The 20175-nt window shown below is 40.1% G+C and overlaps 1 protein-coding gene across 2 annotated transcripts; it reads right to left on the minus strand.

Moving 5' to 3' along the window:
• Positions 1–5522: 5522 nt before the first annotated feature.
• On the minus strand, positions 5523–17643 carry cxcl12b (chemokine (C-X-C motif) ligand 12b (stromal cell-derived factor 1); the record flags this gene model as incomplete). Of its 2 annotated transcripts, XM_084560034.1 has the most annotated exons (4): positions 17540–17643; positions 14965–15082; positions 10407–10490; positions 5523–8548 (listed from the first exon to the last, which is right to left on the minus strand). In XM_084560034.1, exons 1-4 carry the CDS (start codon positions 17604–17606, stop codon positions 8509–8511), a joined length of 309 nt encoding a protein of 102 aa, XP_084416160.1. In that variant the 5' UTR covers positions 17607–17643. The 2 variants fall into 2 exon arrangements, with proteins under 2 accessions (XP_084416160.1, XP_084416161.1); XM_084560035.1 differs by lacking the exon at positions 5523–8548 and having other exon boundaries at positions 10403–10490.
• Between the last annotated feature and the right edge of the window lie 2532 nt (positions 17644–20175).

The raw sequence follows: 20175 nt of genomic DNA on the forward strand, positions 1-20175 counted from the left end.
CACATTAATCCCACAGTCACTTTGCTATAACTATCAAATAAATGTAGTGTGGTAAAATAAAAAAATATTTATGGGGTATCGGTAGAACGCATACACTGAATATAAGACCGCATCACTAACAACAGCTGTCAATCACAGCTCTTTATCATGATGTCACTTTCCATTTTTAAAACATCTAATAACTATTTAAAGCCAAACGTATTGTAAAACGGAACACTTGAACATGCAATAACAAGGTAAGAACTACATAAAATGACAAAAAAAAAATGTCTGACGTGTACTTTGTGTTGACTTTTTTTTAGTTTGGCTGACATCAAACATTTATGACCTATGCTTTATGTACAATCTGTAGTATAAAGTAGCAACTGTTGCCAGGTTTGATTTGTTACTCAGTAAATAAGTGCTGCTTCATTACTTGTGAATTGGGATAAAAATATGAGTTTGTCCATCAGTTGTAGGGGTTGAACAAGCAGTGGGCTCTTAAAAGAACTACAAAGAAAGGTTTGCATGGCTGAATTGTTAAAATTGTTAAAATTGTGTCGTTTACATCCCAACAGTGTCTAAATTAGGAAATTGAAATGGCTTTTTTTTTTTTTACAGTGGAATCAGAGTGGTCCAGCAACAGTTTGCTGCGGGGCACGCATGCCTAACAAGAGGAAATAGCTGGGAAGTCGACTTTCCACTAAGTTAATGATGCTTGTCTGTTGAATGCCAGCAGAGGAGTCTGATAACCAGGCAACAAAGACACATTCGGGTTGGTCCTACGTCACAGTGGAATGACTCATTAAATGAGGATCATTGCGGGCCTTTTGTACATGACGCCTTCTAAAATGAGCCGTGAATGATGACAGCCCTTCTTTCTCTCCCTCTCAGGCCTTTTTACATAAAATGCTAACAAACAAAGATGTATTAGGTCCTTTTCTCTGCTGTGGAACTATTGTGACTCATGACTCATTACTGACAGATAATGATATTCATCTCTTTCCTCTGCTCCGCCTTGTCTCTCATTCAGGCCTAAGGGATGTCCCTGCATGGAAACAGTGATCAACCTGCTCCTGCTAGCGATGCCTGTGACCTTTTTCCCCGCTTTAAGGTTAGAGAAACATTGAACGCTCAGCCATGATGGATTTGAGGACATTCCAAAAGCCCTTGGAGCTGTTTACGCTAGTGCGTGTCGATTTGATGCTGAAGACATGTCTTGAGGGATATGTGGTTTCTGTGACAGCAGAAATTGTTCACTCTTTTATCCTTATTTATCTCTCTCTACAATGGCATTGCCTCCAGCTCAAACATCGTCAGTCTTTTTGAGCCGTGTTTGTTGATTTTTGTGTGTTTAGGCCTGGAGTTGATTGTCTGTAGGCGGTAACGAGGGCTTTACATGCATGTGGAGGGGTCACCACACAGTTGGGCGTGCGACTTCACCACGGGTTACTGACGGGATCACAGGACTGTGCTGGCTTTCTACAAAAAACTGTTGAACTAATTAGAAAATGTGTTATTTATTTAAAAAGAAGGTGAAACTGTACTGTTTACATTAACCACAGGCCAACATAAATCTCAACACAGGATCTATAATCGTTAGCTTAGCATAAAGACAGGAAACAGTTAGCCTGTAGTTAAAAAAACTAGAAAACTCTTTGGTCTATAGATGCTGGTTGCCTGGCAACTGTAGGTAGTGACAAAACTTCATGAGGGAATGCACATATAGTGAAAATGTTCCCCAATAATATTATTAATAAGCAAATTTTTAAAGTTAGATGTTTCCTGTTTCCTGTTTTTTTTTTTTTTTTTTTTTTTAAGTTAGTGTGTGACACTAAAGTACTACTCTGCTTAGACACAGACAGTCTTTATCGAGATGCACTTGCATACATAATGTGTGTGTTTAAATATGTGCATGGCCTGATCGTTCCTTCTAAACATACTGTATGTGATAACCTATGTGATAACTGTTCAGTGCTGCATGTTCACTTTCAGCACCAGATCCAAGGCATCTTGTTTCTCTCTGTGTCGATTTGCAGCCAACATGTTTCCTATTAACTTCCATTCAGCCGGCCGGGTATTAAGTTGTTCAAAGATGTACAGTCCAGAGCCTCAAATCACGCAGGATTACCCGCAACCTCCAGGACCTAATCATCTGGGCAATTTGTTGTCCGACCTGGTTATGTTCTCTGTCTCAGGTGATTTGAGTTGAAGGCTGCTGGGTGCCGAGCGAGGACGCCCTGTTTTCATGTGGTTACAGTTTTTCTGAAGGCGATGAGACTCACAGAAGACATCTCTTTAGATTTTAAGTGTTTTATTGAACATTAGATCCACTGCAAGTGCAACTTTATGTATCAAAAGCACACAGCAGAGTGTTTGAACACTTAGTTATTTGCCTCCTTATGGCTGAAAGCTGATCTGGAAGAGAAAAATTGTTACAGAAGTAATTGGATTTTTTTTTTCTACTCTGTGCACTGTGGAACTGCTTTTCCTTATATACCAAACTGACACAAGCAAGCGGGCCACGTCAGAACTTATTTATGAACTAATGCGAAATTGTGCTTGAGATTTTGAGCTGTATATCTTGTTTTAGGTTGTGTTCCCACAGACGTAGGTTTGGATTTTTGTTTTTAATACATGTAACACGGCCACCCCAGATACAGAGCAGATGTTTCCTCTGAAAGACTGCAAAAGGGATATTTGAGAAGCACAGATGGTGGTAGGAGTGCAAGTGCAAGAAAAGGTGTCAATCACTAGTAAGATTTTAATGAAATCGAGCCCAAAAACAGACAAAAAATAATGTCTGTTTACTCTTCTCTTTTCCTGGCCAGTGAATGACAGCTTACCCTATCAGCCCCCCATGACAGGAACACTCCACTTGCATATGTATGTTTAGGGTGAGCTAAACAGATCAAAAGCACTAAAGAAAACACATGAATAAACAAAGACTTCATGAATTAGTCACTGCAGATATCATTTAGATATCAACCAGTTGTTTAGAGAGAAACAACTGGTTTAGATGGTTAATATTTTCCTGTTGAACAGATTATCACAGATTTACTGTTAGGTTCAGAGTTGTGAGGTAGGATACAAACGCTGGACACAAAGGGGAGGCAGGAGTAGGACACGAGATCACTTTAATAAAAACTCTGAAATTCCAGAACAAAAGGCACCGCAGGGTATGCAGATAAAATCCAACAAATACAATCCAAAAACAGGTGAGAACCAAAACCAACATAAGAACTCTGAAACACGAGGAAGCACAAGGAACCGAACAGTAGTGTAAACAGGTGTAACATCACAGACGACCTGACAAAGGACAAAGGGCAAGGCAGGGTTACATATGCACTCACACACCGGGGCTGATGGAATACAGAGAGACAGGTGAGACCAATGAGGGGAGGTGCACGCAGACAAAAGACACAAGGCAAGGCAAGGTGAGTGGAATCACAGAGGCGGGGACAGACAAAGACAGGAGGTAAAACTTAAATCCAATAAGAAAACTGACAGTTATTCTGATTATTAGTTAATGTAATGGCATGGCAACTACTCAATACACTCCAGCCATATAAAAACTCTTTTAGCAATTCATTTATATCAAAAAATATAATAATGGCCTCTAGTTTTTGGTCATCTTAATGTATAAGTTTTTACATCTTTTTCAAAGATCCCAACATGACAACATTCCTGTGCTGCATATGGACCTTGCATACAGTGTAGGTTAGCATAATGTTATGCCGTTATAGCACACAGATGATGACCTGTTGTTCTGTGCACTGTAATAAGTTTGTCAAGTTTTGCACACTCCATCAAATATCCTTCATGTGAGGTCCACTTTCCCCTGCACTGCACATGTCAACATTTACTCTACAGCTCCGTCTGCTGATGTGTCTCTTCATCAATCTGTGCTTTTATTGTTCTCGGCTGGACAGTCCACGTCTAAATCAGACTCCAATCAGCTCACTCAGGTTTTATTAGCCACAACTGGCTTGCCACGTTTTATCCAGCTTTATTAAAAATACTTTCCGCGCTGACCTAAGCCCTTTTTGTGTTTTTGTTTTTTTTTTCTTGGTGTAAAAACCCTTGAAATTCCTCAGCTGACATGCATCAGAGCAAAGTGTCAGTAAAAATACATCTTAATAAACATTCTGTACATATGTCAGCCACCTCCGTCGCGCCTGGGTCTCAGCTGAGTAAGCGCCACGCAGAAATCCCATAATCATTTCTGAAAAGGCCCAAACATACAACTCTGACCCTCTAAACCGCTTGGTCCGCGTCCAAATCACGTCTCATGTTGCTCGTATGTATCTACACAGAGGTCAGAGGAGAGAGCTGTACCATGAAATTAATCTGCTCTGCATGGTTCCCCTTTATTAGAGCTGACAGCTTTATAAAGATACACGAGCTCCCTGCAGCTGCAGACTAGTAGTGAGCCAGCATAAAAGAACACTTCTGAAACCTCAGGTGTTAAAACATCAGACAGGTACATGAATGGACATTTTCCTCTTTACCTGTCTTTGCAAAAGCTAAAGGTTTCCTGTACAGGTGTCTGTGAAAATGTCAAGCAATAGTCCTGTTGAATTATTCATTGCGACTTATTCTAGACTGTTTGCATGAGGTTTTGGGTTTATCTCTTTGAAGGGGTTTCGTTTGGGGAACTTGCAGGAGGAAGCGTGGTATCCAGTGTTTTCTGAAAAAGGGGTTGCTTGGTCTGTAGTTGAACTTATTCCACCCATCTGAGATGTGGCATCGTCATTTTTCATTACCATCAAACAGAGTAGTAACTCACCATGACAGTTCTTGAAAGAAATTCATTTTCTAATCCTGTCTAGACGTTTCTGGGCACAGTAGTAAAACTTTTTTTTTTTTTTTACCTTTTTTTCATAACACATGCAGCGCAATAGAAAAAACACGGGCATATGAAAAAACACCAATTTCATATCCATTGGCCAGGATTTAGAAATAAATCCCGCAAAGGGAGAAAACACAAAAAAAGTGTCAAACAATGAACACTCCTCACTCTTAGTGGTTGCCATCTTGGCCACATAATGGAAGGGGAGGGACCATCAAAGCGGGCTCCAAGTAATCTGGGCACAGGTTATAGTCACATAACAATAGTCACATCATTAGTAATGATTCATTACTAAGGATTTATTTTTTACTCAATCGCCAGTGTATTTGCATCAGTGGAGCTGATGCAGGCAGATGATGCAGTGGCAGATAGTTTGCAACCTGTTAGGGCACCCACCTGTCATTCAAATCGGCCACCACCCTATGTATGCATGAGTGTAATAGGCTGTTTAGACTTCTGCGTTAAGTCTTGATATAAGATTAAACTGAGTGTTGCAAAAATGAAAAGTACATTTGTCAAGAACGGGGAATTTAGCTACAGAGAATGTGTAAACACGTTTATTTCCGCAGTAAAATTTTAAACCAGCCTCAAGTGGCCATTTGGGGAACTGCAGTTTTCGCACTTCAATATTGGCTTCATTTTCTGTCCCTTTTTTTGACAGACAAAATGTGGACACAGAATTGATCTTTATTTGTCATGACTTTATTGAAAAATGGGCATAGGATATCATTGCTAAAATACTGCCTCTTGGTTTACAGTGAAAATACAGCGAGTAAAATTCTAATACATCTCACGTATATGAAGAGTATGTGTCACAAGCTGCCTCAAAAGAAATGCTATTTCACATTGTCTTGGGGTCCAAAGTAAAACATTCTTTAATTTCTTTATCAACACACTGATATTGCGTAAATGTGAATTTCAATTTCAATGCATATTTGGTCTATATATATCTACACACACACACAATAACTGCCTTTAAATGATGTTATTTTCTGTGATGACAGTTCATTGAGAGTGGCTCTAACACTGCGAGGGTTAAATGTTTCCACAGCTCTAAACAGACTATTTCATAGAACTAATTACTTGTTAGAACTAATTACTTGTTACCATACAAGAATCTTTTTAACAAAAGTCATGAGTGACATGTGTGGTGATAACAGTTTGGTACATATATTTACTATACGTTTAACATACTTTTTCTACAGATAATCGAATATATTTTCCCTCCTACTTAGACATGAAAATAGTTCACAGAATGACATATTCTCTCAGGATGTAACTCCACAGTTAATCTCCTTATGTAGGTTGTTATTTTTCATTGAACTTGAACACAATTAATGAAATTAGACATTTATCTTTCCATGTTGCTATGTTTGGAAACTGGAACACTCTAAGCCTATTTAGCAATATGTTTACACAAATTAGTATAATTATGTGAGAATGATGGTCATTCAATTTGATTACATTAATGGGAAATGAATTACACTTACAGGATTGTTATCGCACCATTAAGCGCAAACCGATAAGATTATCAGCAGTGACCAGTCAGTCAGTAAATAGACCATGTAGAACACAACGAAACAAAATAATGACCACCACCAGCTAGGCTTCCATAGCAAAGTTAAGGGGAAAAATAAAAGCCTAGTTTTGCGGCATGGCAGCTGCTGAAACTGAAAAGAAAACCCGTTGGGTGCTGGGAGTGTCCAGATTGAAAGCACATGCTGTTCGCTCGAATCTAAAGGTTTTGTTCCGTCTTGGCTCAGTGGCTCTGTTGACACATCATACATCAACCTAGGCAAAGCTATAAAAAAATCGAATCAAAGCGTTGGACGGGGACTAGTTGTGGGCCGAGGTGAACAGTTTCCTGACTCATGTAACACAATGACAACGGCTTTTGTTTTCATTCACTGCATGTTGGACTGAACACATTTTATTCAGCTCACTCTTTTTACATCTTGTCAGGAGAACAGGACACAATTTGGACAGCATTTTTAACCATATTGCAAAAAACAAACAAAAAAAAAAAAACCATAAAAGACGGTGTTACTTGCAAACCAGTGACTGCATACTACTGCATATGTGAAATATTGCATGAATCCTTAAAAAAAAAGCAAAACAAATACTGTTTGTAGCACTTGGAGCAGCCTTCATTTACTGCATACTATACATTGCATTAAAAAGCAGTTAGTAAGATTATACGTAATATAAAAATAAATCAATTACATTTAAAAGAAACATCTGATAATAAAGTGGCTCAAATATATATATATATATAAAAAAGATCATAATTTTTTTATTTTTTTGCCACATGAACATTCCCTTTGTGACATCTATCGTTCAGCTATTTGTGACAATTTATTAGCTTTTCATTCCTACCAAGGACAGGTGTTGGTATGAAAATACTGCAGTTAAATTTCTCCGTTGTCGTGATCTACTTGGTCCCTTTGACAAGGTGTAAACTGAATGATAATGACATGCTACCTCCCTTTCCTGACAAGAAAACAAAATATAAAGTCTCAAAGCTGCATGTTTCACTGAATCGATATTTGGTCTCTGTTTACCGACATGTTCAATTAATAAAAATGTTGCATTGCAGAGTGTTTTATTTCTATGTAGTGTTCATCAGTTCAGTACAGTCTTAGCAGCTACTGTAATAGCTTACCATTTTTATTTTGCACTTTAACAGCCCTTTAAACATTTACTGAGTGGAAAATAATTGCTTTTCATTCAATGCATTGACATACCATTTTAGATTCTGCACAAAATAAACAGTGAAATACAATAATGTCAATGGCTTTGACCCCATATGTTGAATATACAGTATAGCACCATAAGATCAGTGCTTGTTTTTCTTAGCTGCTTGTGTGAGCCTCCTCTCTTTCTTTGCTGCTGCAAGTTCAAAGATGATGAACTGGAGTTATGGTAACGTGGTCTGATCTGTCTACGCTTGTGGCTGGTTAACGTCTGTGTCTGGCGCTAATTGTAATACCACTTTCACTTTAAATCACAAGTTATTTAAAATTTTGTCTGGAATACTCTAAGTTCATGTAATTATTTTGTAATATATATACATTAGGTATGATATAATTGGTATAGCAATGTTTAATCTAACAAGTTTAATCACGTGTATGATCACTTTGAGTTTCCTTTAGTGTTCTTGCACTCGCTCTGCACCTAACCACAACTGACATATCCAGTCCAACATGACATGATGGTGGCATTACCCACAAGGCATTGCATGAAAAGGAAAGCTAATATTGTTCCTATATAGCTGCGTGAAGAAAGAAGACATTACAAACAGGCTCACACTCAGAGTTAGTTCACATATACCACATTCAAAGAAACACAGACACTCTCTCTCCTGCCATTCACTCAGCACACATTAAGTATATTCGACATCAACACGCAATCCGCATTCCAAGGTGTAATTGCACTTGGTGCTGACATGGGTTGCTGGAGTTGACTGCCTGGATGTCCACAGGGATCGGTGGTGGTGGTGGTGGAGGTGGTGCTGGAGACGGCACAGTTTGGCGGTGAAGTGCTGGTTCTGCAAGCAGTCCACGGACGGTGGACAGGTACATACAGCGTGTTTGCATACATCCATAGCAGTGACAGGGAGGTATAGAGGTTCGACCTGGGAACTTCAGGCTCGACGGCACGCAGGCCTTCCCTTGGGTTTAGTTTTTCTTGTTATTGCGTCTTCTGGATTTCTTCACCCTGGAGAGAGATTCAGAAGTATTTAAGAGGCTGAAAGCAGTTCAACTATGTTCCAGTTCTGTTCTGCAGCTGGACCAGATGGGAAAACGAAACTGAAATTTCCATGCAGGTATTTATACACTTTTCCCCTTTAAAAGCTGTTGTTGAAGTTGTTTGATATTGTTATATGAACTAAACTGATAACGTCCTTTATGTTTAAAGAATGTTTGTCAGAACAGAAATGACGACTGACATGCCAATATGGTAGTTAAGGTGGATATGATGCAGAGCAGGGCTTTAAAATGATTTATTATGTGTCAGTAACATGTGTAACAGCCTCTTGTTGTCCTCATCTGACCATCTTGTGAAATTCATCTGGAGAAAAGTGCAATCATGCCGTTCCTAGTGAAGCACTTGTGTCCATGTTAGGGGCCTCAGGTGCTGGGAAACAGTTTTAAATGGTGAACATGTCATTTTTATAACTGTAACTGAAAACGAAAATGTGTGATGCTGACAAAGAACAGCCACTCCAAGGAAAAAGCACCTGCTAAACGTTTGATAGCTGAGAATTTTTTTTTAACTCTTTTCAACCTGGAAGTCTCTGGAGCAGGTTTATTTGGTTGCCAGCAAGGCCACTAACATCAGTGATTACAGTTTGGATTCGGCGGAAATAAAAAAGTGTCACTTTGCTGATGTGGCGAAGTGCACAGAAGAGTGCAAGCACTCAGGCGACGGTGCCGAGGGCGTTTTTCCTTGCCACTGTCCTTGCCACCGCCACCCTAGTGCTTGCACTGGGTGCTTCAGTCTCTGGGTTCTAGACAGTGTCTTGAGACAATCTGGATCGTTATCAATGCTACATAAATGAAATAGGAAATTCAGGAATACATTTAGTATTTCTTTTGTTTCTGACCTCACCGTCGTTGAAGCACAGATTTCTCCAGTATAATGATTCTTATTCTGAACACCTGTAAAATACTTTTCACACTCCGAGCCCTGTCGGCACTGGCACATGTCTTGCTGCACAAAACCTCATTCATCAGCTCAGAAACATGGCGGCCTCTCAGCTGACACAGTGCAAATGTTTTCTTTGACAGGTACGACGCGTAACGAATGCTGGACTCTCAACACGCTGAGTTCCCAGAGACGCACACACCAGACTGGAAATCAAGGGTCAGTGTTTAGAGGGTCTGACAGACTGTTTGCCGCTGTGCCACATGCCAGCTTCAGTGAACTATGACAACTCCCGCTTTAAGGCCACATATGAAAAATATCTTCGCTAAAAATAATAAACCGTGTCCCGAAAAAAATCCTCTGAAATGTATTCATTGTTTGTTTTCACGTTGTGTGCTTTAATTATTTATAGTGTAAGAAGCAGACATGCACCATGGCGATAATCGCCGCCAGACATGTTGGGACCGTTTTTTATGAGGAAGGCACACATTTTAACTGCACAGCTCATGAATGAAGTAGTGCAGCTTTTACTATGAATAGTATACTCCCACAACCAGGACAACTGACGATGTGCGATTAGTGATGATAATTATGTGGAGAATAAATATAACGAGAGCGAGCACAGAGAGCAAAATCCTGAAATCTCAGACATGTTTCTGAGAAAGAAGGAGGCAGCAGACATAGCAGCGGCAGATTTATCTCTATTCTTACTTGATTCTAATTATTTCACAGATAATAACTCTGCTGCTTACATCAACCATGTCATAGTATCAGAGAGTTAACCGGCTGCAGGAAACTGAGAAGTGGCCATTTTCAATCTGTGTTTTATTTCTTCTTTGTCGAGCTGTAAACTCAGCAGAGAGGAGCGCCATATTTCTTTTCTGTTTGTCAGAGATATTCATGCCTTTCCCAGGGCGGTTTTTCTTACTTGTTAATGGCGTTCTTTAAGTACTGCTGCAGCCACTTGGTCTCAGGGTTGATGCAAACCTCCCTGTTGCTCTTCAGCTTAGCACTGTGGGGAAAAAAAGAGGAAACATCGATTGAGTTTGAAGTTTTTATGCGAAAATGACCCAACTTTGAAAACACAAAAATGGCTCGCTGATAATACAGTGACTGTTTTGTGTCATTATTCCATTCTACCATGCAGATGTGTATGTGCAGTGCAGATAAAAGGATGCAATGTGTTTAAGTTTAATCCAAACTCATTCTGTATGCAATAAATCAGATTCAGTGACATGTACAAAGGGGATATTTTCACCTCTGGGCCGCCTTTGTAGCTCAACATCCGGTGATGTTGTGTAGTACAGTACATAGATTGTATCTACTTCCTTGACTGTGCAGTCAACCAGACTGTAACAGGACCTCTCAGTAACCTCAAAGAAATGTGACTGGCATTTTAATTAACACGAAGCTCATCCAATATCCTTCCTGGGTTCTCTTCTTCTTTACAGGGACCAGTGCTTAGTAGTGAATGTTTACCATGGTAACAACCAACCAAAAATGCTGTTAAGTGAATTATTATTATTATTATTGTTGTCCAGGGAGATGCACTCTGTGAACATTAATCGTTATCTGCAATTAAAATTTTGCTCTCTTGCTGAAAGTGTGTGATCTCTCCAGTCAATGAGACTGTGCCCCAAACATAACCTGACGTAAAGTGTCTTATGTGCTGTATTTTTGGGTGAGTGATTGTTTAAGTTTAAAGTGCTTTAAATGTGCAAAATAATTCTTGAATATCATCTCTGATAAATCCAAATAATATCATTTGTTTTTTATGAAAGCCTATTTTAACAAAGGTTTATGGTAATCACTGAACATGTCACTGCAGAGGACCAGCGGATTAACACTTCTGACAAGCCCTTGTCAAGAGTATTTAGAAAATGAAAGATAAAACGCAAGTTATTTAGTTAATGTACATCATAGATTAAAATAAAAATGTCCACTATATTTATGGTTCAACTGTTGTTGGATGAATCAGCTCTGAAATTAGTGCTACACGTCAGGATGATGTCTGATAAGGTTTATGAGTGCTGAGCTCACAAACACCTCAGCTAAGCTCCGAAACCCTCAGCACATCCTGCAACACATCCAAGCTCAAAACCTGAGGATTAACGTGCATAACAGGCTGTCACCGTGCGGTCTGCGGTGAAAAATCTCAGCTCTCTGTTTCCACTCAGGGACTGAGCGCCGAGCGAGGCAGATCACACTGTACGGTATGGCTTGTACAGCTGTCTCCACACTGCACCCTTAACAAGTTCACACACACAGGCTGATATGAATGAAGTGTTTGGATCAGAATGGTTTGATGTGATGAGGTGTATTCACATCAGAAGGTGCAAATTCAGTCGTGATTACAGAAAACATTCTCCACCTCGTATACTTTCTACTGTTCAAATAAGGCATTAAAAACAGCTTAAGCCCAAGTGATCAACAGATTGCTTCCATTTGTGTGGAAGAATTCTTTGGATTATATGGTAAAACATAGTTAGCTTTATTATCACTATGTTATTTCAGTTCTTTGTGGGATAAAATCTTTGATATGATCATATTTTAAAACTTTTTAATTTTCAGTCACTTTCCTGTTTAACTTTGATTTGTGATGTTGTGCTGTATTTGTCTGGTGCTGACTGTCGTAACTCTGAATTCTCCTCTTGAAGAAGAGAAATTTTGCATCTGAATGAGGGTTTCTTGAAAAAAAATTCTAATTAAAATGCTATTTTTAATGTTTATTTTTTTCTACATTGTATAAAATTGTCTCTTTGACACTTGACACTTCAATTGAAGTTGTATTGCTACGAAAGTCAGCTTTTAAAACAAACTTTTCTTTGGAAGATTTGATATTTTTTTTCCAGTACATACATTAAATTATATTAAATTCTAACGTCTCCACTCATCTGATTAATTGTTCTTAGTGATCAGGATTAATCAGGAGCTGCAGGGGCCTCTGCGGTCGCGGAGAGTGTGTGTTCCTGTGATGTCTGAGCCAGATATTTAGGAGAGGATTTGTTCTGCTGTCAGACCCTGCTGGGTGAGTTTCAGCTCCGACGGAGCTATCAGAGGGTCAGGCAATGGGGTCTTGCGCCCCCCTTCCAAACATGTGGATATCACACCTCAGTGGCAAAAGGTTGTGTATGAGAGTTAACAACTCGGAGGTGTAGCGGCTCACCGCTCCCCTCACCCCTCTCTCCATCTTTCTATCACACAACTCTGTAAATTAAACACATTCCTCTGCGCCTCAGCATGCTCCCCTCTTCACTGCTTTCTGATTCAATCTGTGCCCCCGCCCTCTACTTGCAACCCCTTTAATATACCACCTCCCCTATTCCTCACCCCATTTAGATGCACACACACGGACAAATGAGCAAATGGTCCCTAAACTTAAAAGGGGCAGTTCAGGAGCATCAATCTAAACATGATCCCCAAATCCCTCGAACTCACATACAAGTCAGGAGGCCAAACTGCTCAGTAACTGGATCTGTGTTTGCTTTTCCTCCTGAGATGTCCCCCTTTTCCCCTCCTGTTTTATTTTATTAGGGGTTGCCAGCTCATCCGCTCGGAAGCTCTTTGCTGTTTTGATGTGTCTCCCTTCATCCTGTTTATCTGTCTGCTTGTCTGGATGACCAACTGAGAGCCTAAGCCCTAATTGACTTGGCTGGAATTTGAGGGCCGGAGTTCCACAAGCAGCAGGTAGTAATTACTTCACAGCAAGTTAATACCAACAGCATGCTGCAGATGCATGGGGGGGTGAAGGATAGGATGAGGGCGCACGGTGGGACATGGGGGGGAGGAGGTTTTGGGGGAAGGAGGGTGTAGTGTTACTGGCTTTCTTTCATCTGCCTCAATAGAGATATCGGAGCAGCTCTCTGCGGGCACCTTGTCTGAATGACTTCTTGACTCCTATGGCAGTTTTCTGGAGGGAGGTTAGGGAGAGTTTGTAGCCCGGCCGGAGCGTGGGGTGTCCTCTTCGACCTTTTGCCATTCGGTCACCCCTTCCAACAGTCGCCAACCCCCCTGTCCTTCCCTTTGGCAGAAGCCCCACAGCCTTTTAGTCCTTTGGCTCTGAGGCTTCTGCCGTCCAGTTTTCTATAGCCAACAAATGAATGAGACTTCTTAGTTAATGTGTTCCAGACCAGTGACATTATGTTCGATGTTGCTGGGCAGTTTCAGGCGGGAAATTAAAAAAGAGGAGTGGAGAAGGGACGCACGGGGTCAGCAGAAATACAAAGGTAATCACTTTGACCCTTAATTATTGCTTCCTTTGCCAAACATAAATGGCACCCCCCCGAGCTCAGGCTGTTGCCGCTTTCCTCTTTCTGAGTGTTGTTTTAAACTCTCACTCAGGAAGAATAGAGGGATATTAACGCCACGCCTCACACGTACCTCGCACATCGACGTCTGTTGGACATTTTTCCGTTTTTTTTTTTAGATTCCAATAAAATAAAATAAATAAGTATTAACACTTCCAGAAGTGCCTTATTTATATTGCACACAAACAAAATGGATAAAAATGAATAGCATGGTGCTTGATGGCATGATTTTGGGGTAAATCTTCTAAACATTCTTGTCTTTATTGTTTCAGTGGCTGTTTAAAGTGTAATGGATTTTGAATTTTGAGGGGAAAAAAATCATGTCAAATGTAATGCAAATATTTTCTCATTTCTCTCTGTCTTTCCGGGTGTGTGTAACTATAAATTGTCACACGTAACATTATACATTATATTTTATATATGTGCATTGTAACTAAAAGGAGCTATTCATGGACAAAACTATTGGTAGAATATTTCTACGGTCAAGCAAAGGTATCGCACCTGGGTACATGCAGTCCTTTAAATTTGCTGCAGTTTCATGCTACTGTCTATTCTTATCATTTAGTGAAGAATCATTTATTGTATTTCTAAAGATTCACTGCAGGTCATTACAGAATAGTTTTCGGAGAACTCTCAAAAGCACAGCAAAGTCAGTATGATCACATCATTAATTCCACTTGAACTGTAGCGTCCACTAAAATGTTTCATGCCACAAGGCTGGAATTACTGTCAAAATGTACTGTCACTTTACATTATAGCTGCTCCTGGAGAATAGAGGCTCAGCTCATTTGCACACCTCTGAGAACATTGTCCTCATACGAGCACTGTGCATGGACCAGACGAGGCTCAACCTCATCTATTTCCTAGCAGACATGAGAAGCCAGTAAAAACAGCAGCTCAAAAGATGATTTGTTAGTGAGATTAACCAGCTGCTTTATCCTTCTGGAAAGCTGCCATCTTCAAGGACTGCAGGATTTTAGATGTTTTAGATTCTGACTTCCCCTACGATGAATTTCCTAACACAGTCGGATGAAATGCGCCTACACACACAACCTGAAATGATCTACTTGAACAAGCCACAAGAGTGACAGGACCGTTTAAACAATCAGGAGACAATTACAGCAGGAAACGCCTCTCTTCAGGTTAATCAGCCCTGTAATTTTAGACTCATTTACTCACATGACTTGGAAGGGGCAGTTGGGCGTGTGGAGAAACTTGAGCTCTTTGATGGCACGCTGAGGAACCGTGTTGAGAGTGGAGCGACACCAGCACCGCTCAACCAGGCTGATGGGCTTTGCTGCAAACGCACAAGAAGGAAAAAATAAATATCAAGACCAGAAAATATTAAAAAGTGAGATATAAGGGTGTAACACTCTGGGGAAAGTACTGAAAGGAGTATAATAAGATAACACTTAAGTTGCTAAGTCACATCACAAATATACACAAATATCTCAAAGGGGCTACAAAAAGTTTCTTTGGTTAACTTTTAGTCTTTAAACTTTAGACAGAGCTTTCATATCAGTGTGAAAGCAATGGAAAATCTTGCGAAGAGAAGCAATCCTTTAACACTTGTGTTGCTTGTGTGTAAATCTCACAGTAAAAAGTGGAAGAAATCAGACTTCAAGATATCTAACTCCAAATTTTGCAGCCGATTAAATGAAAGGGTCATTGTGGTTCACATTAGGATTTAAATATTTCCATCAGCTTAAATTAAAATCCAAATTCAAACACAGTAGCTTCTAATTGATTTTGGGGTGTGATTAAACACACCTCAGTGGACAAATTAAAAGCATGTCTAATCTACTGTAACAAATCTTTACAAAGCATGGGAATGTATGAGTTTACCTGCTATTTCTCTGGACAACATGTTCATTAAAAAGAGATTAGCCCTTTCTGACTACTCTCTCTTTCTCACACACACACACAGAACTTTAGCTTTTCACTCCTGCAGCATTCAGCCCGGCCACTCAAAAGGAGAAGGGTCCTCGACATTCAATTTCCAATATTCGCCTCTTTTATGAAAGAGCACTCTGCCGCTCAGACGGCATCCACAGCCTCTGTGGAAATCACGTCGAGTACATTCTTAAAATGATTACAAATCACCCCTGTGCTTCCATGGAGGCTTGTGGGGGCCCCGGGGATCACAGAGGCCCACCAATAACTCCAAATACATTTGTACTTATTAGGCTTTTAAAAGTGGAAGAACTGGTGATGGCTGTAAAAGTGTCTGAGAAAAATGAAGGGAAACTCTCTGCAATAAGAAAGAACTAAGAAACCAATTTAATATCCTGGACATGAGTCATTATTATTATGATAGACTTCTGAATGAAAAAATAACTAATTCTAAGCTATAACACGTTTCAAGATATTATATATAACACTGCTTATAGTTTTAAAAATAAATCAATTTGCAACAACTCATTGTTCAATTCAGCCACTTCCTTCACAGATAAACATCTAGATTACTTCAACTCAAGGGCATCATCTGTAACTAACAGACCTTCATTCTGGGGTTCAACATATTTCCATTGAGATGCATATTTATGAAGGAACGCCAAATGTTGTGCCGCAAATGGCTAAATCCTCAGTAATATCAGCCTAATGATTCACACCCGTTCAGGGTCTTTTCTCATGTAAACTAGGGGATCATTATGCAGCATGCAGCACCGGGGCCAGAGGCGAGCAGCCTGCGCTATCACCACCGCATTGTTTATCCCTAATTAGAAACTAATTATAAGAAAGCAAAGCGAAAAGACAAATACACACATTGAGAGCTAACTCTTTAATATGCAATCAGGGTCCTTACTGGGGCCGAAACAACAAGCTTAGCATAACGGAGTCCAGGCGACTCAACGCCCCGCCGTGTCCCCCAGCAAGGTTAACATGTGTGAGATTAATGTGGGGTCACTGCGGAGGCAGCACTCCACCTCGGATATTTTATTCCAAAAATACTGAGCATTATAATTACTGTAAAACTGGATATATTGCTTTTAAAAAATACTACAAAAAGCTGCTCAGTTTGTAGATTTGGATTGCAGTTGTAATGTTGGCTACCTGTTAGGACTGCAGAGAAGAATTAATTTCATTTAGGGGTAATTTACCCTGTCATTTTGGTCCACACAATCTCACAATGTACTAGTGCAAATGGTCAGTAAACCCTAACATATTCAGGAAAAAAATCATTTAAAAGAGAGGTAAGAACCTGTGAATATTTGACACTTATCTGCTGGAAAAGGTCTTTAACAGTTATGTGATTCTCAAAACAGTTGCAGCTCTCAGCAACTCTTTAGTCAAAATATGGTTGAATCCAATTGGCAGAGTAAAAAAATCTAGTAAAATTAAAAGGAATAGACAGAAAGCAGGGTATCTACGAGCAGAAGTCTAACAGTCATCCAACAAAGGGTTTCATTCTTGTCTGCAACAAATAAAACTAATCAACCATGAAATCTTTTGACTGAACACAAAGAATATGTGGAACCAAAGACTTTCTCAATTTTTGATTACAGACAATCCGCTTGTTTTATTTTATACATTAAATCCAGAAAATGCAGGTTCTTATAATGCCAACATTTAAAAAAATCCAAACTGCAGGTCTGTCCGGCATTCACACCTTGAAAGCACATAAAAGCCCCACTGCAAAATGTAAACTCAAACATCTTAGCATCTTAACCAAAAACACTCAAAATCTCCTAAAAATGATCAAAAGAACTCGTAAAATTGCCCCAGTGTCTGTTTGCTGATCTCCTGGACTCACCATTGGACGTTGGTACATGTGTGGCCACAGCCAGCAGAGCCATCAGAGCCAGCAGTTTGACGTCCATGGTGGTGGCTATAACAGGCGGCGAAGGGCTGCTCTCTTTCTCTGTTACAATCCAGGGCTCGACTGTGGCCGTCAGCTCCGCTCTGCACTGTGTTAAATCTTCAGACGGGGGAGAGAGAGAGAGAGAGAGAGAGAGAGAGTGAGCAGAGGGAGTCCCACTTTCTCAGGAAGGAGGGGGGGGTCCCAGCATGAGAGGAGGTGAGAGGAGGGGAGGAGGAGGCGGGAGCAGCGGCGAGCCAGTGGAGACTTCCTCAATTGTAAATGTGTTGGCTGGGAGTCAAGGAGAAAGTCTGGGGGTAGTTCGTTTTCTTTCTCCTCACCAATTTTTGTCTTGTTCTCTCTCCGTATTGTGTCTATCTCATCCTCCCTGTCTCTTTCTTTCCTTCCCACCTCCTCCATTTTTTGCTGTTCTCTCTCTGCCTCACACACACATGTGGAGTACAGTAAGGCGGTTTCCACTGCGTCCCACCAGTCACTCAGAGTCTATTGTCAGAGGCAGAGCTCCCTGCTGTTGGACTAATATTATTGTATATTTCAGCAGGGTGTTTTTGTTTGCTGGGAAGCAGACTGCTCCTTCTCTCCCTACGTCTCTCTTCCTTTTTTCCCCCCTTGATGACTCCCTGTCACCTGGCTTCGCTCCCATCCATGACGCCTGGTTCATGTCTTTATTTGGCGCTGCGGGACTTTCATTGTTGGCTCTGATGAAACCATTAAAGAACTGTTCGGACTTTGCATGTGCGCCAATAATAGGAGAAAGGGAAGAATTGTCGGTCCATTGATTGTGACTGACTTGTTTTTCCTGATGGTCAAAGACAACCAGAAAGAAGCTGAGGCGTGGAAGTGGAGCTTCTGCAATGCAATTCATGGATAGAACAGATTAAATAGATATTTGTTCAGTCTAGATCAAATTCAAAAGTAAGCAGAGGAAACAAAACTTTATTTGCATGGCACACGTCATCAAAAACGCATTTTCTTTCTTTCTTTCTTTTTTTTTTATAAAAAACACAGTTTGAGCGTGACATGAGGGATTCCTGCTCACCAGTGACATTCTTTAAAATAGCAGTTTTCTCTCAACAAATTGCAGCAACGTTCAGGTCTGACCTTATTTTAAAGGAACAAAGAACTTTTAAATAAAATAATCCACAAGTTGTTTGGGGAAATTATAATCTAATTATCACAGACTGTCCACAGAAGCTGGAAGCAGCTCCATCTAACAACAATACAAAGCATCAGATTAGTATAATAGATAGAATTTGCCAATAGAGACATGGCTGACAATGAAAATAATTAGGACAAATTGGAAATTACTATTTAAATATTTTCAATTTAATATTTTTCTACAGAGCACAGTCAGTGGGGAGCGATTTTGTTTACTTAAAAACCTCAAATGTTGTTCTTAAAACTCATCATCATCACAAATATGTGGTACCTGGTTTTTGAATTGATATGTATTCACAGATGACACAAACATCCAGCACTAACAGAACACATGTTGCATCAAATAAAGCTTTAAGAGACATATGTGAGTCCTCGCATGTTTAGTTTCAGTGATCTGATAGAGAATGTCCAGCCTCATCTGGAATAAATTAACAACAGTATCATGTCGTTGTGTGTGTACATGTCTGTGCATGTATGTGCATCGGCAAACATGTATGCAATTATGCATGTTTTGTCTCCCGTGCCTCCGTTCTGCTGCATTGAATCCAGCAGCTGGTAAACTGAAACTGGCGTTCATGCCAGAACTTGACGCCTTTTCTGTCAAAGCAGAGTTGGAGGTGATTCAGCACCCCCCACTATCCCTCGCATGCAGCCCTCTACCATAAAACCATACACTGCTAAAGACCGGCTGTCACTTCATGCACCGAAATCCCTCCCCTGCAGTTTACAGGCCCATACCACCGCGGCGTGCTGAGAGAGGGCTCCCAGGTCTGAGGCCTGCTGCAAGCCGTAAACCTGAAAGGGTGTTTACTATTAGCCAGAGAGCCGTCCACTATAAGTGCCATTAACAGTGTGGAGATGAAACTGGGCTGTGAAGAGACAAACATGTAATTACCTCCCAGGAATTTACTTAGTCCCTTTTAACACAAACTATGCATTTGTATTGTTTTATGACACACAGAACAACACAGCCACAGAGAATTCTATAGTTCAGTTTGGATGTGTTTATGTTCTGGTTTGATTGTGAAATTGGGTGTTAAACTGTTTATTTGGGATTTCAGCTGCTATGCTGAGATAATCGAAAATGAATGGACTTTTGTCTTTAGTGTTTGCAGAACTGAGACATTTGAAAACAATCAGTGGTGCATTCAGGGCACAGGGGCGCAGAATTTTTATTTAGTTCATTTACAAATCATAGAAATAGTAAAAAGAGTGTTTGCTACAATGTGTTATGATTATTCAGATGGAATGCATTGTGTAAAGATTTGTGGGTTTTTTAGAACAGCTTTTTAAAGATCCTGTCAAAAATCAACTGTGCAAACTGATTTAATTTGGAAAAAGTTGTCAATGAGATGGAGAAGAGGTTTTCGAGATTCAAAAAGAATAGATTTGTGTCACTCAGAAGAATACAA

Source organism: Chelon labrosus (genome assembly GCF_963514085.1).
Source record: "Chelon labrosus genome assembly, chromosome: 2".
Lineage (NCBI taxonomy): Eukaryota > Metazoa > Chordata > Actinopteri > Mugiliformes > Mugilidae > Chelon > Chelon labrosus.